The sequence below is a fragment of the Larus michahellis genome, chromosome 3 (assembly GCF_964199755.1).
Source record: "Larus michahellis chromosome 3, bLarMic1.1, whole genome shotgun sequence".
In the NCBI taxonomy this organism is placed as follows: domain Eukaryota; kingdom Metazoa; phylum Chordata; class Aves; order Charadriiformes; family Laridae; genus Larus; species Larus michahellis.
Window position 1 is genome coordinate 124,030,986 of NC_133898.1, and position 16,203 is coordinate 124,047,188.

The 16,203-nt window shown below is 44.7% G+C and overlaps 1 protein-coding gene across 1 annotated transcript in view; it reads left to right on the forward strand.

The window, feature by feature from the left end:
- EVA1A (eva-1 homolog A, regulator of programmed cell death) overlaps positions 1-16,203 on the forward strand; it is a 216,797-nt gene that overhangs the window by 67,971 nt on the left and 132,623 nt on the right. Inside the window, exon 3 of the mRNA XM_074582008.1 lies at positions 5,815-5,938. Coding sequence (XP_074438109.1) covers positions 5,815-5,938 — 124 coding nt within the window. The remainder of the gene's footprint in view (positions 1-5,814; positions 5,939-16,203) is intronic.

A 16,203-nucleotide genomic window follows, 5' to 3' on the forward strand; every position in this document is an offset into this window, starting at 1 on the left:
GAACGGGCTGCCCAGGGAAGTGGTGGAGTCCCCATCCCTGGAGGTATTTAAAAGATGTCACGTGGTGCTGAGGGACATAGTTTAGTCATGGACTTGGCAGTGTTGGGTTGATGGTTGGACTCAATGATCTTAAAGGTTCCTTCCAACCTAGATGATTCTATGATTGCACTGTATGGCTTTGTAGGGAGAATTCATGCTGCCTTTGTTTTATTTACTTCTCATTGCAAAACTCATGGAGGTGCACCAAATATGTTGATGTAAATTCAACATAATGGCTATATCTGTGCTGAATTCGACCTACAAATACTCAATCATATTTTTTGAAATTACTGGTATCTTCTCGCATAAAATTCTTAGTACAAATCACATTTAACTGCACACAGCTCTGACCCATTCATGCAGTTTGCTCTCTGAGTTATTCTCAGCAACATGCAATTTGGGCAATTATTTAGTGGGGTTCTTCTGTGTAATTTCATGCCTGACTGACATGCCCTGCAGCCATCCTTATGTTCCTTTGATGATGGAGGCTGTACAGAGAGCAGCCCTGTGGCAAAATCCTAGTTCCCATTGAGTTTCACCATTAGCTTCTATGGGTCCGAAGTTTCACCTTCAGTGTGTTGACTCTATGAACTACTACAAGGGACTAAGAACTGAGATAAGTTTAATTGCCTTGGGTGTTAAACTCAGTTGCGGTTTATTTTAAGTGTGTGGGGAAGCGCTTCTTGAAGACTGATTTGAAGAGACAGAATAAAAATGAGTGCACCCTTGGGAATGGCGGAGGACAGCCTTCTTGCAGAGCTCGCATCCAGTCCCAGATTTAAAAGGCTGTTATCTAATGAGCACAAGCAATTACTTAGCTAATGAGCACAACAAAATGAGCACGAGAAATGTGTTTCATCTCCAATGCCCACTAGAAAGACATGGTTTTGAGCTTGAGGCTGCCCTTGCTTTAAGAGCTGGGTCACCGCAATGAGATTAATCCAGGGCATAAATCACAGGGGTTAGATTAGTGTTTGTTTTACTTGAATTCACATTTCTTGCTCTCTTATCTCCTCTAAATCTTGCAGCTTCTTAGCTCAGTCATGAACCAGAGAATGGAATGGGTTTAAACAGCCACAACTTCCCTCCTGGGTGCTGGCTGTCAGCCCTCAGGCTTGATTTACCACTGGAACGCAATTATAAAATGGCACAATGCAATTAATGTGTCTTCCCTCCCCTTTCATACCAGACAGGAATTCCTCCTCCACCTTCTTCAGTTGGAGTGATTTTTATAATACAATCTAATCCAATGCGACTTTATTTGGCATTAGTCAGGGGTCTACCAGATGGCAGTGACATAAACAGCTGATTGTATATCCCTGTTAGGGATGATTCTGCGTGTCTGCTGCGATTTCTGTGCAAGTTCAGGTTGTTTGTACGCCTCTTTTTGTTTGGTTTTGTGGTTGTGTTTTCCCACCTTCACAGCTGACAGTGACAGCCAGAAAAACAAGGCAAACGTAGAATGAATTGCCCACATTTTTCAAGCCATTAAGCAAAAGCCGTGTGAGCTCAGGACATTCCCTCACTACCAAGTAAACTCACAGCCTTCCTGGTGTCAATCTAATCTAGCTGATCATTTGCCAATATATTTCAGAAATGACATCTGCCAGAGCTCTGATATTGCCTAGAAGTTTGATTTTTGAGACTGAGACCAGAAAACCAAGGTCTGGGTTTGTAAGGATGCCTGTAAACACCAGACGCACTGGACCTGCAGGGGAGGAGTACCTGTAGCAGATCATCTTGTCACGCATGTTCTGTAGAGTCACCGCGTTGCCCAATTTTTCAGAAGATGTTGGTGTATAGCATATACTGATGAAAACAGTGGGAAAGAAGATTTCTGTGTATGCAAGGATAGGTAAAAATTGTATGTACGAGTTTTTAAGTTAACGTTAGGGCTGGTGTAACTTCTTTGAGTTTTATTTTTAATCAAGAACATGGCACAGTCAACCACTGCTAATTTTATTTGCATTTTTCCTGATGTATTTCACTGAGCATTGAACATATTTTCTTATTTAACTCTTCATGGATACATTTCATTACACCTAAGACTCTACTCAAACAGTCTGCAGGAAATCAGAAATCTTAAATTTTTTTATATTTTCAGAAAAATTGTTGCCCTTCAGAGGGAGGCACATTAGAATTACGTGAATGAAAAGGAAATATTGATTTCTGTCCCCCCGTGAAATAACTTCTCAGAGTCATGGCTATTACCAAATTAAGTTGAAACTGTAGCTAAACGCTAAAAACAATTCGTAAAAGGCATATTCAGCCTCAAGAACACTTCCCATTTTCTATGGTCTCACAATGGCATAGATGACTTTTGCTCCTTAATTTAGTTACGGACTTCTCCCTAGGGCTCTGTGTTACTTTGCTTCCTGCAGGAAGTGAACTCAGGAGGTGGAATACACGGAGTAAGCAAGAGCTGCCAAAAGTTACAGCAGAGCAAGACAAAGCGGCAATATGTGAAAGCTGCCCATGTTCATTGTTCTCTGAGGCTGGCAATTAATTGCCTTCGCTCCTGGTGCTGAGCATAAGGACAGAGTTTTTCAAAGAGGCTTCTTGATGGCCTTAGTCTGTGCGGAAACCCAAGGTGGTTTTCCCACTGGTTTTAGTAGCCCCTATTACGCAATGCTGAAGGCCTTTGAAAATCCCACCCATCTGCTATGAACAGGTTTGTTGACCGAAGAACCCAAGTCCGCTGCCTTTGAGGGGAGAAAGCTTCCCTTGTGGGAAAGAAAACATTTGGGGTTCTGCCTCTTTCCCTTTGCTCCATATTCTTAGCACTGCTTGGGTATAAACACAGCCATGGCTGTCCAGTACCAGCAAATCCTTGCAGATCTGCGGTGATTTGGAGAGGATTTCTCTCTGTGTGTGAATCATTCATGTGTGGGTTAGATGAATGGACAGTAAGGTGGATAGAAAACTGGTTGAAAGACGGAGCTCAGAGGGTCGTGATTAGGGGCCCAGAGTCTAGTTGGAGGTCAGTGACAAGTGGTTTTCCCCAGGGGTCAGTACTGGGTCCAGTCCTCTTCAATATATTTATCAATGACGTGGATGAGGGGATAGAGTGCACCCTCAGCAAGTTTGCCGATGACACAAAGCTGAGGGGGCTGGCTGACACACCAGAAGGCTGGACCTGGACAGGCTGGAGAGTTGGGCAGAGAGGAACATTATGAGATTCAACAAGGGCAACTGTAGGGTGCTGCACCTGGGGAGGAATAACCCCATGCACCAGTACAGGTTGGGGAGAGCAGCTTGGTGGAAAGAGACCTGGGAGCCCTGGTGGATGACAGGATGACCATGAGCCAGCAATGTGCCCTTGTGGCCAAGAAGGCCAATGGCATCCTGGGGTGCATCAAGAAGAGTGTGGCTAGCAGGTTGAGGGAGGTCATCCTCCCCCTCTACTCTGCCCTGGTGAGGCCGCACCTGGAGTTCTGGGCTCCCCGGTTCAAGACGGACAGGGAACTGCTGGAGAGGGTGCAGCAGAAAGCTACCAAGATGATTAGGGGACTGGAACACCTCTCTTATGAAGAAAGACTGCGGGATTTGGGTCTCTTCAGTCTAGAAAAAAGATGTCTGAGGGGGGACCTTATCAACGCTTATAAATACTTAAAGGGTGGGTGTCAGGAGGATGGGGCCAGGCTCTTTTCAGTGGTGCCTGGCGACAAGACAAGAGGTAACGGGCACAAACTTGAGCACAGGGAGTTCCACCTAAACATGAGGAGGAACTTCTTTCCTGTGAGGGTGGCAGAGCCCTGGCACAGGCTGCCCAGAGAGGTGGTGGAGTCTCCGTCTCTGGAGACATTCCAAACCCGCCTGGACGCGTTCCTGTGCCACCTGCTCTGGGTGACCCTGCTCTGGCAGGGGAATTGGATGAGATGATCTCCAGAGGTCCCTTCCAACCCTATCATTCTGTGATTCTGTGATTCAAGAGTTGTTCCAGTTGTTCTCTGCCTTTTGAGATCAAATGAGGTATCTGCATAGAGGCCTTGCTTACATTCCTTTGCAACTCATTGGATTTTGCATTGAATTAAATTTCACACTCTGAGTGAGCAGTCAACCCTTATGAGCCTAGAGGAAAGAATATGCTGTTTCTATGCATTTTAATGTGACGGTCAAGTTGGGGCTAACGCTCCCAGGCACCTTCTTCAGTGTTCACTTTTGAGCCTTTCCTTCTGTATTTGGAAACGAGATGCCTGCATTTTATTACCTTTGTAAGTAGAAAACAACAGCATATGTTCTCTGCTCCCTAGGAGAGGCCCGAATCGTCTCGGTTTGAACTTTAAAATAAAGGTCAGACTTGAGGCAGGCACGAATTCTTGCATGTGTTAGCCCAAAAGGTGAAAGCTTCAGGAAGTTATGAGCAACCGCAAATGAGGCAGTTTCGAATTGCACTTGAAACTGGAACAGCTGTTGTTCCTCTTGTTCAGAGGGTGATGTTCAGAGTTATGATGCTAAAGATTAGATATATTATGTTCAGGGAGAACTCAAAACCAGAGTAGTCACTGAGGCAGAGAGAAAATTGGTTTGGGTGGCGTGTGGTAGAGAAGGAACAGCCTTTATGTTAATGGCACAGGGATAAGATTGTGGGAAAGCCCAAATATCGAGGTGGGGGTAAGAAAAGGGAACAGGGAGAAGACAAAAGAGACCAGGGGAGTCTAGGGGGGAATTTCTGAGAAAGGATTTTCCAGTGCCTCCTTGCAGGTGAAAATTAATTGTTTTGGGACTGGAATTCACAGCTCTGTATCGCAGGGACTTAGTGAGGCCCGTGGATTACCTCGCTCTGCGGTCTCAAAATGCTCTGACAGGTTCATGTGTGTCAGGCAAACATTATGGTAATTTTAGCGCTTTAGGGGCTCTACAGCAGCACATAAATACCGCCTAAGCCATCCAGCTGAATTTAAAACTTAATTATTGCCCCACTTAATAATATTCTCTCCCCCCACTCCTGCTTTAGAGGACCATAGGGTTAAAAGAAATCATTAATCTTCCTTAATGAAGCTATTTTCTAGCAGGAGACAGAATGTCTTGCCCCTGTGGATTCCGACATGGAGTTTTTAAGAGTGTTATGAATGGGGAAGTGGGGAGCGAGCGTTACAGGAAAGGCAGTGCAGAAAAGGGGAGAGGACCCAAAATGCCGGCAGTGGGAGGACCCTCCGACTCGCAGGCCCTTGCTGAGCGTAGCTAAAAGGAACGCGATAGTCATGGGGGAAGAGGAGTGAGCCCTATTAAAAACTGACTAAGTTGGCTGTATAGCAGCGTTCTCACCACAACAATTATTGGAATACCAGCAATTGCCAAAGCTTTTATGTAAGCGAGGCAAGAGCTCTCTTGAAAGCTGCAGTTGAAATTGTGCATCTCCAGAGAAATCTAAAGCAGAATGGCGGTGGCAGGGTGTGAGTCTGTGCTTTTAACTGTCAAGGCTGATCCGTGTCCCCAGAGCTGCTTTTCCTGGGACAGTGGTGCCTTATACTACGGTTAAACTGCGTGCAAATACTTCAAAACAGTGTAAATCCCTCCTTTTGCATGCATGAAAGGGAAAGGCATCGCGCTCCTTAAAGCAGAGCAAGTTTTAGCCCTCTCCTAGCCCATGGCTCCTGCAGTACTCATTGCATTAAGCACTGTTGCCTGCCTCCTGCCGGGGACGGATGCAGAAGTGAGGATGGCTTTGCCATTCTCCAGTTTGTCTCCGTTGGACGATCCCTTCGGCGGAGATACTGATGTGCTTTTGTTTCTCTGTTTCTCGTGTGTGTCTGTGTGCCTCCCTGGCTGCAGAAGATGCTGGATGAGTGCCAGGACAGACGGAGCTGCCAGTTTCTCGTCAATAGCCGGCTGTTCGGCGCGGATCCGTGCCCTGGAACCGGCAAATACCTCATCGTGTGGTACAAGTGCAGGCCAAGTAAGTATCTCGCAATTGAATCTCTGCTCTGGCGAGACCAAAGCGTTTTCATACTTAACACTCGCCAGAGAGGCCTCCTAGGACTGTTTTTCCCCTCCACCTTTATTTTCGGTGTAATGTAACCCCCTGGGTGCGGAGCATTGCCCCTCTCCCCCTCGCTTGCTGCCTTGCTGGGATGCTTCTGCTCCGGCTCCTTCCTCCTCGCTGGCAGCCCCAGTTGCAGATTGTTTTTGCAGGTGCCAGTGAAAGCCTTTGCCAACGCTGAGCTCACGCTGTTGGCGGTGGGTGGGCTTCTCCCACTCCCATCTGTGGCCGCCTTCCTGTCCCAGTGGGCTACTGGGACTCGTCCCCTCTCCGCCTGCCCCTCCAGAGGCAGCAGGAGCTCTTTGTGTGGGCAAACACTTCAGACCTGGGTGCCTAAGGCAGGCGCTGAAGATGGTGGTGCACCGGGAAACTCACCTGCCCACGCCGTGCCATAAACCAGCTCTTAATTGCTCCCAGATCAGGCTGGGAAATGTTAATCTATGTTTTGTGTGATCTCATTAGCTGCGTTTAAATTAAACGGGACCGGCGCCTGGATACTGGGAGTGCAATCATGCACGCTGCGGAGGAGGGGAGCCTGGTGTGGCTTTGGCCCAGGACAACCAACACCCTCCTGGCCAAATCCTGGCCCCACCGGGGAAGTTAGCACAGCCTGGGCACTGTTTTCTGTCAGCACTTTGGAAGCAGACATGTTAGTTTGGAGACAGATAGGGTTTGATGGTGGCCAAACTGCGCCAACCGGTTCCAGCCAGAGAACAGGCCCTGACTCTATTTGAATTAATAGTCTGGACATGGCATTTCACACCAGCCTAATGCCAAGCTTTTTAGATGACGTAAATAATGTGGTTCCAGCATCACGGTCAACAAAATTTTTGAGGAAGAAATAAAAAAAAAAGTTCACACAGGGAAGAAAACCACACCTGATTTCAGAAAAGGTTGAAACAAAAGCAGAAACAGTCAGACTCTGTCAGCAGCAGAGAAATCCTTTTGCACGCAGAGACCTGTGCTAATGAACTGGAGGGATCTGGCAAGATCTGTGAGGAATTCAAATGAAAAGTAAGTAATGAAGCACCTGCATTTGTTGTGGGGTTTTCGTGAGTGATTGGAACATCCCTTCTTGGGTGAGAAATGCATCCCTGAGAGAGGGGTGATTAGCAGGGTGTTCTGACAAGTCCTCCTGAACCTGCAGGTTTTATATCAAAGCTTGCTTGAGAAATCTGACTATTGAGGCCTGTGCTGAACTTCTGAAGGTACTTCAGGATCCCATCTGTGCATAAATATTTATGGCTTGGCATTCTTTGCTAATTACAGATATGCTAGAAAAGGAGGAGTTTGCCTGTGTGCTGGGTACGTGATTTTCCTAAAAGAGAGCAGGGGAAGTTGCTTGAAAACATTTCCCCAAGACATTTTTCAGGCAGCTCCAATTTTGCAGGGTGAAACAGGGTAACCTGACACAAATTATTGTTTTTTAGTCACTTGGCAAGCTTTTAATCAGAACCCAATAGATTAATAAAAAGGCTTGAAATATGTGAGGATTAGCTTTGCACAGAGACACCGGGACACGGTCAACCTCTCCTTGATGATTCGAGACATCAGTTTTGAGTCTCACAAACTGAATCTAGCGCTTTTGTGAGTTTGGTAACTATGGCTTTTCACCTTGGTGCAGGGAGAAAGTTAATGAGGGGACTGAAGAAATGGAGCCACAGAATGGAAAGTACAGGACCATGAAAAATTTTGGTGGGCTTTGGGGGTTATTGAGTATTTGGGTATTGTTTATCAGCTGTAAATGAATCTAGAGCAAGGCCTTCGTGTTTAAGAGTTGACCCCAAAAGCTGTGGTCCTGTGAAGTCTTGATCTGCTCCAGAAAGTCTGAGCACACGTAATTGTAACCAAGGAGCACCAGAGGGTCCTTGTCCTGGGCTCACTGCCTGGTGCCTGCTTCAATCCATAACTTTATCAGAAGACAAATGCAATTTTCTGGGCTATGTTTCTGTTCCTGAATTTGTCCTTCTTTACAGTAGACACTAGAGAAGTACTTTAATAAGAAGCTATTTAAGGTCTGAATTGTCTTCTAGAGTCATCTGTTTCTTTCCTTTGCCTATTGAGGGAGCCTGATGTGACCATGCTGCTGAAGGAGGTGCCTTGTTAAGTGCCTACCTAGGTAGAATGAATGTGGGTTTTCCTGTATACAGGTAGGAGAGGTGCTTTGGGAAGTGGCAGAGTTTGGACAGGACATCTGTAATATAAAATAAGGATGCCCAAGCCCTCCCACTCTGAGTCCTGCTGGAGCCTCAAAAGCCCCCTGAATAGAGGTAGTTATCTAAAAAGAAAGACTTCCTTGAAAGAAAGCAACACTGAAGTTAGTGGCATTTACTTGTACCTTTGCTGAAGAATAACTAGATGGTGCAGTCATCCCCTCCAGCCACTGTCACTGCAGTTATGCCTCTCTGACATTACGTTGTGTTTGAAATCTAGTGGTTTCGATGCTCACTGGCTGTATGGGGTTCACTCAAAAGGCAAGGCTCTATTTTGGATTCTCACAGGCAGAATTTCAATGAGATGGAGGACAGTAAATCATGAAGGCCCCACATTTTCTAAATGGTGGGGCTCTGGGGAGCAGGGCGATCGGGACAATCTCTGCTGTACTAACTGCTCTGAGATTGCTTTCGCTGGAAGCAGGGAAGCTCACGCAGGGGTTTGGTGCTGACACGTTATGGTTCACCTCCTAGAAATTCAAAGAAATATTTCAGAGAAGTCCTTGCTTAACTAGAAACAGTGAGAAATTCAATGGCTTGTGTGTTTTTTGGGAAGTCTTGTGCTAATCAGGGTTCCCTCTGATCCAATGACTGGATCCGGGGTCTAGTGAACACTCATCTGCATATACAGGAGTCAGATACATGCATGGAACTGCTTTTAAATGTCAGGTGTTTGGCAGTGCTGTGTATTCTCTGTGCCTGTAAATAAATAAATACACTATGTATGTGTATACATACTATGTATATGTCCCGTGCCAGTTGGCCTCAGCAACAGAGAACCGGCACATTTAATTTATCAGGGGAAATGTAGCCTGAGATCTACCTCCAAAGCACGCTCAAGCCTAGGATCAACACAGAGGACTTCAATCTCCAGGGTACCTTTCAAGATCATTAAAAAATTGCACACAAATCCAATTATTACTCAGGTAACATGCTGATTTGATTTAGACCCATTAAGTATAATTACCGGGTAGGCTGCAGGAACATATAATTAGAAGGAATTGACATACTATTTAATTGGTCTAACATGAATTCCCTCTAACTGAAATCTGGATTCACCAATATTATTCAAATAATTTGGTGTTTGTTTATCCCCCTCACTTCAGAGGGCAGAGAACTGTGTAAGATCGTGTGTTATTGTAAGCTAGGAAATATTTGCTCTGTGTGCCAGACTTTCCGGAGGGGTTGCGTGGTCTAATCCCAGCCAGGAACAGGATCTCTGGGGTTGCCCAAGTTATGCTAAAGAAATAACTTCACCTCTTTGCACCCCAGCAGTACCATTGCAGATGATTTCACCGGGGTTGGTGGCTGCTCTGGGCTGTTGTACAAGCAGGGATCGATCTGCCCCTGAGCAGCATTTGTTTTCCCACGGTGGCTTTTTGGTTGTTTGGTTATTCTTTTGGCTTTGTTATTTCAAAAGTGCCAATGCCGCTGAACAAAATGGGGACGTAAATGTTTGCCTGTCTCTGCAAAGGGTTTACTTTAGGATGAGTTGTGTTGTCTGAGTGGCCATTCGCTGGCCGTGCTGTCGAGAAAGGAGAGGGCTCCTACCTTGCTTATGTGGCTTCCCCCATGAGTCCCCCACATAGTGCCTTTCTCTTGTCTCCTCCTCTGCCATTGCCACGCTGACCTGGCTGCACCATCCCCTTCTCAGCTCTGAATAGCCTGAGCAGCAGCCTCCTCTAAATGCTATAGTGATATTGTCCCTCTTTCCTATCAGGCAGTTGCTACTTTAGCTTATGACTTCAAGGACTCTGGGAGAGATAATCTCCATCCAGTGGTTTTTTTTTTTTAATTATTATTTTTATTTCATTTTGAAATGCTCTGTGGAGCAGCTGGATGTGATAATGGGAGGCTGGCGGGTGTGAAGCCTCCCTGTATTAATCATCCCAGCGATGTAACAAAGTGTGAACCAAACTTTGCTTCTCTCCCTTCTATTCTCAAATGTAAGCCTAAAAGCTTTGAAGTTTCAGAAAGCCTGGATTGTGACCTGGGCTCCGATTGCAGCTCAAATCCCTCTGTAACAATACAAAAACATATTTGTGAAAGACATCAAGGCTCTGAGAAATGCATCTGGGAAGGAAACTGGTGTTTGTTGGCAAAGCGTGAAGTGCCGAAAGTGTGTGTGGGGGTAGGAGGAGGGAAGGGGGTGGGGGAGGTCACTTTGTTCTAGTTCAGAACCTGCAGCTTTGATTTATGGGAAAACTTTTGTGCTGGGAATTGACCTGGCCACATGTTTTGAAGAGAGCAGGCAGTCATTCTCTCCACCATACATTTAATTATAATCCAAGAGGCCCAGTTAATTCTTGTGAAGTTACAATTACTTTTTTTCAAACGTGGGAATGCCCATCCTGATACCCTCGCCAAAATCTTGGTCAGATAATTTTATTTTTCTTAACATTGCCCTTGGCAATTTTAATTAGAAAGCAGCTGAATTTTAAGACCAGTTAGGGATTAATTCCAATTACATCATCTTCTGATATAAATGTCATCTTCAAGTTTGCACACTCTATCATATAATGATGGAGCTGCCATGCTGTGTCCCAGGAGTTGTCTGCTTTTGGTGAGGGTTTGTGATTTTTTTGGTCAGTGGTACTTCCAAACCTATCCAAACAGCAGAATACTATTACTGGTGGCAGAGCTTTTCCAGCAGTCAAGGAATTGCAAAGAGTTATTCTCTGTATTAGTGATTCCCAGTTGCAGTGAATGTGAAGCTGCCTCATGTTTCCTGGGGGATTGGTCAGGTCTGCTCATCAGATTTCGATCACATTAGCTGAAATATGTGGAAAGGACGTTTTGGAAGGACAACCTAGGCTTGCAGTGAATGCATCTTGTTCGTCTTTTAATTTCCCTACAATCCATTCCTTCAATATTGAATCTAGTGTGAGCTTTGCCATTGACTTTGCTGGGCTGAGAATTACACCTTTGCTGTTAAACTCAGTGAACATGGCGTGAAAATCCTGTTCTCATCACACGTCCTCCAGGCTTTCATTCCCGAGGCAGAATTTGCAAAATGCCGTAAGCAAGAGCAGAGGTCTATGGAAAGAGCAGAGTTTTTATAGACATTTCAGACGAGAGCAAAGAGGGACCTAAATGTATTCCCAGTCCCTTTGACGCTGGTGATTGATTTTGGTGCTGGGATAGATTGGTAATTCAGTAGTTATCAACCCTTTCAGAAAAGCATTAATCTCCTTCGTACGACAGGTTTATTGGTGGCAGGAGAAGTTCACTGTATTGTTCGCTACATTGCTTTTTGGTGGGCCAGGCTTCCCGAAGCAGCGCGGGCTGTTTAATGGGCATGTCTTCTGGCCCATCCACCGGGGCAGCAGAATAAGCCTTTTACCTCCTGCATTCATCAGCTTGCTCTTGCTTATCTGTATTATTTCAAAAACTGTTAAGGTGGTGCAGGGAGTGGAAATTTATAAGGGCAATAAAACCCCAGGCAGCAAACGCCGTGGCGATGAAAAGGTGTAAATAAAGGAACGCTATAAATAACGCGGGACAGATCCATCAGCCTGCGATTGGGCTCAGAGAAATTTTAATGCCAACGATTAATATTGTTTTAAGCCGTTGATGCACGGAGATTTTTCAGGCGCTGTCAAATAGCCCTGTCTCTGTAGCACGCTAATCACTTGGCTGTCAGGGCCGGGATTAAGAGGAACGCGTGATTTCATTGTCAGCGAATGCAGAGATTATTGTCAGCCCCTGCCCCTGTGGAGAGGAAACGGCTGCTCACGCGGGAGGGTTAAAAAAAAAAAAAGGAGGAAGAAAAAATATCCCAGTTTTCTTTCCAACCTTGTCATTCAGCCCTGATTGACATCAAAAGGAGAACTGGGAGCCAGTGAAGACCAAGGTGCTGCTTCCTACTGATGTGGGTGGAAAGATTCCCTTTGCCGCATCAGACGCGAGCCACTAAAAAAGCCAAATTCTCAAATCTGCCTGAATTGCATAAATCATAGAGCTGTGGCTTTTATCCATCCCTTTGTCCATTGGCATTTACATTTTCTGTGGGGTCCTGGGAAAAAAACAAGGGGGAAAAAACCCCTTTCAAGCCACAGATTTTTGATGGAGGACAAGAAAGGGATACACCGCAGCCTTTCTGTGCTGGGGGAGGCGAGTCCCTAGCGTTGCCAGAAGGAACTGTGAGCCTTTGCCCTCGGGTACAACAGGTTTCAGGAGATCCAGCCCATCCTGAGGCGCTGTGGGCACCTGTCACACCTTTCTGTGCTGATGAAGGAGGCTGCCTTGTGGATGGTGCTTCAGGTGTCATGAATGGCTTTGCTGCCAGAGACAAAGTGATCTGGGAGCCTTCTCCCTAGGAGAGCAAAGGGGTGTCCTTGGGACAATTAGCCAGAATAAACACAAAGAAACCAGTTTTCCCCAAACAAAACCCAGACATCTAAATCTCAAGACAGTCCAACTGTGATAGAGGTTTGCAAGCTCTGAACAATAGATTTTGAGATTTTCTGGCACACTGGTGAAGAACTGTGAGAAGAAAAGCGTGTCCCAGAAACAATATGCTTATAAACCAAATTGAGATGCTGCAAAGTTAGGGTTTTTTTTTTCTTTTTCTTTTTTTTTTTCCCTATTGTGAAAGTTTGTATCTGTTATATTGAATCCACAGTTTAAACCATGCACGAAGGCCTCACAGAGCGGTAAGCAGAACAGAGAGGCAAATTTATACACTACTTCTGCAGAGCGTCCTGTACATGGACCTACCTGTTCAAGACAAAATATAGATCAACCGCTCTCCTCAAATAAGCTCCTCTTGGAAGAAATGCAGAGAAGAGTAAATCTTCTCCAGGGTAGAGAACTCTTTCCAATACTGTGGACTTCTTCAACATTTTTTCAGTATCAGTCCTACATTTGGTTTTCAGATTAATTATGCATTTTTAAAACAGGTATCTTCTGATATTTTCAGCTTTCCATCATACTGGTGCTGCATCAAGCTCTTCTCGGTTACGCGCTTCTTTTTCCGACTACTTAAAAGGCACTGGAGGTTGTCACCTAATCATGTCTCTGCGAACTGGGACTTCTAAAGCATTCATGATGAATTTGGGAGATTTAGTAACTGTATTTCTCCCAGCTACATTTTTTTCTTCTCAGGCAAAGCCATTGAGGGAATGCTTTGTGTTTAATTATTTAGGACAGTAGTGAACTAGCTTTTAATCTAGTAGACCTGGTATTTCCATATTTTGTGCTCCAGGCGACCCCATGGTTTATATGTAAAAATATCAATCAGGTATCCTTTTAATGTTCCCGTGTCAGAATTATTATTGCCATTATTTTAACATTTGGAGAAGACCGTTTTAATGATATAAGACTAAATTCTCCCTTTCAGCTATTTTAATAATAACTTTAAGCAGCATTACTCCAGATTTACGCCACCACTGGAAGAGAAGAACAAAAAGTGCCATGAGCATTGGTACCAATGAAGTCTTTTTCCTTACAGATTCATGTAATTTTTTCCTTAGTGCATCCCTCACATCTTTTCATTGCAGTAACAAAGTGTTTTACCATTGCCTCCTATCTCGTAGCTAGTCCAGGTTTATATCCATGCTAATCGGCTAGGTATTACATCCATGCTGGTTGGCTGGTGGGACAGTGCAACAATTAAAACCGGCTTTGGCACGGATGTGAGTCTCTTCTGTAATTGGCTACCAGGTCTTATAAAATGCATAGGGACTTAACTATATTTGTCATCTCAACGTTTCTGACAAATTTCACTGAAATTTAGCCAGCAGGTTCTCAGGTCCTTGGAAGGAGGACTAATAAAGGGTGAGGCAGAGGCTTAGGCAGCAGAACACCAGTAAGTGTTCAGAAAATCAGCCCAAATTCGTTAATGGAAGAAGTGGGATGAGAACTAAATTTGTCCAGGGCTCCCAAGCGTTTTGTTTAACTCTCATCTCACAGTCTAGCACATATATTTTGATATCGTTCCCTTTTTCCTCCTTAGATAACCATATACCTCTGTTTGTCCAAAACCAAAGTACAACTAGATGCATCTGAACGCTACTTTGGAAATGAAATGTAGCAGTTAATTTGCAGCACTGCCAGCCTTTTCACAGCAGAATATAAAAAGACAACTGCTTCAGACTAATGAAAGTGACAGTGGGGAAAGGCGCCTTTTAAACATTGCAAATTGGATGGGTGCATCAGGAGTGTAATTTTAAAGGAATCTGACAAGGTCGTTTGCAAAGAACAATCTTCTTACTTGTCGGAATAGTTTCAGACCTCCAAAACTTGGCACTCTTGAGTTTTCAGGGTACTTCTGAAGTTGGGAAACTGCCCACTTGGTATAACTCTGGACTGTCATCCGAGCCGTGTCTTTGAGATTTTCAGATTAGCTTCTGCAGGAGTAAGTGGTGCACTCCATGCTATCGAGAGTAGCAAACTTCGATTTTTAAAAGCTGAATTACAGCATCTTCACAAAAAAATTTCTCAAGGGAAAACTGAACTGAAATAACATTAAAAGATATTTCTGTGCAAATGTATCAATTTGTGACTTTCTCACTTTTTTATGCTCCAAATTAAAGGGGACGATCCTTTTTAGATCCTGGCTGTTGAAATGAGGGAATGGCCAGGTATCCCACAGCTTAAGTGCTTGGGGGGAGTCAGAGGACAGGCTGTACCTGAGGACTCTGGAGACCTTTACTGTCCTGAAAAGCTTTCTTCCACCCGATCCTGCCTAAGGGAATGCTGACTTGATTAAAATGGATTTATTCAAATCTGGAGATGAACAGAAAGTTCTCATTAGTAGCACATTCATGCGGATGAGGAGGAAGCTCTGGAACTCAGGATATGAGGTGCATGTTGTAAGTGAAAGGAAACTGGAGGAAAACAAAAAGCAAGGAGCCGTAGCAATGTGCACTGCCCTAAAGAGAAAGCATTTGCCACAGTGAGGAGTTTCTGATCTATGTTCACTTATTTGCATTCCAGGACTTGGAGGCCAGAATCTGCTTATATCTTCCAAAGTGTAAAAACTCAGCAAACTCAGATAACAAATGCCTGCTGGAAACGAAAAATAAGTAAATATAGGAACACAGGAATAGGAGTGTGGGGAAAAAAGGTTTGAAGGGGAGCACAGACTGGAAAACATCCTTTTAGTCCAATTACCTTCTTCACAGAAGAGTGTAGGAGTGTCCAAGGCACCTTTGAGATGTGCTTATCTGTTTTAATTTTGGGAGGATGGACTTCGTTCTACATGCACTCAAAAAAAAAGTCTCTTTCTTACAGAAGGTCCTGTGAATTAGCTGATTTGGGGGGGGAAATAAAAATATATAAAAATGAGGGTCAAAGGTTACAAGGAAGGGTACTGGATGGACATCTCCAAGCTGAGCTGTTCATGGCCAGTCCTGTTGCACAGGCACTCTTGTTCAAGGATGCTGCTTAGAGGTGTCTGTCCTAGTGTTTAAGGTGTTTCCTGTCGTGGAGACTCATCTTCCTAATTCCCTCAGAAGAGACATTAACAGGTACTCACTATATTAATCTCTCTCATGATTAACAGGATCATTGGAACAGATTGTCCAAGCACGTTGTAGAGTCTGAATCCTTGGATTTGAATGGACACAGCCCTGAGCAACCTGCTGCTCTAGCTGACTTTGGTCAGGGCATGGGGATTGGCCTAGACGGTCTCCAGAGGTACCTTCTGTCCTCTGTGACTCTGTGAATTATGGTCTGGAGTATCTACATCCATAGTAAAGAGTTATATTCCCACGGTTAACGCTTGTTTTGGCTTTTCTCTTTAGACTGACACAAACAATTGCTGTGCGGTGACTTTTGCAATGTAAGTATTCTTCTGCCTAGGTATGGGCTGAAACCAGCAAAATGTCATCACGTGTGAGATCATCATCTTTATTATTTGGTGAGGAATTCCAGTCTCTATAAAAGTTTGCTGAGTTTTTTTTTGCATATTCCACTTGAGCCACCTGGCCCACCGTGCATTTCAGCTGTTCAACATTGCAACCA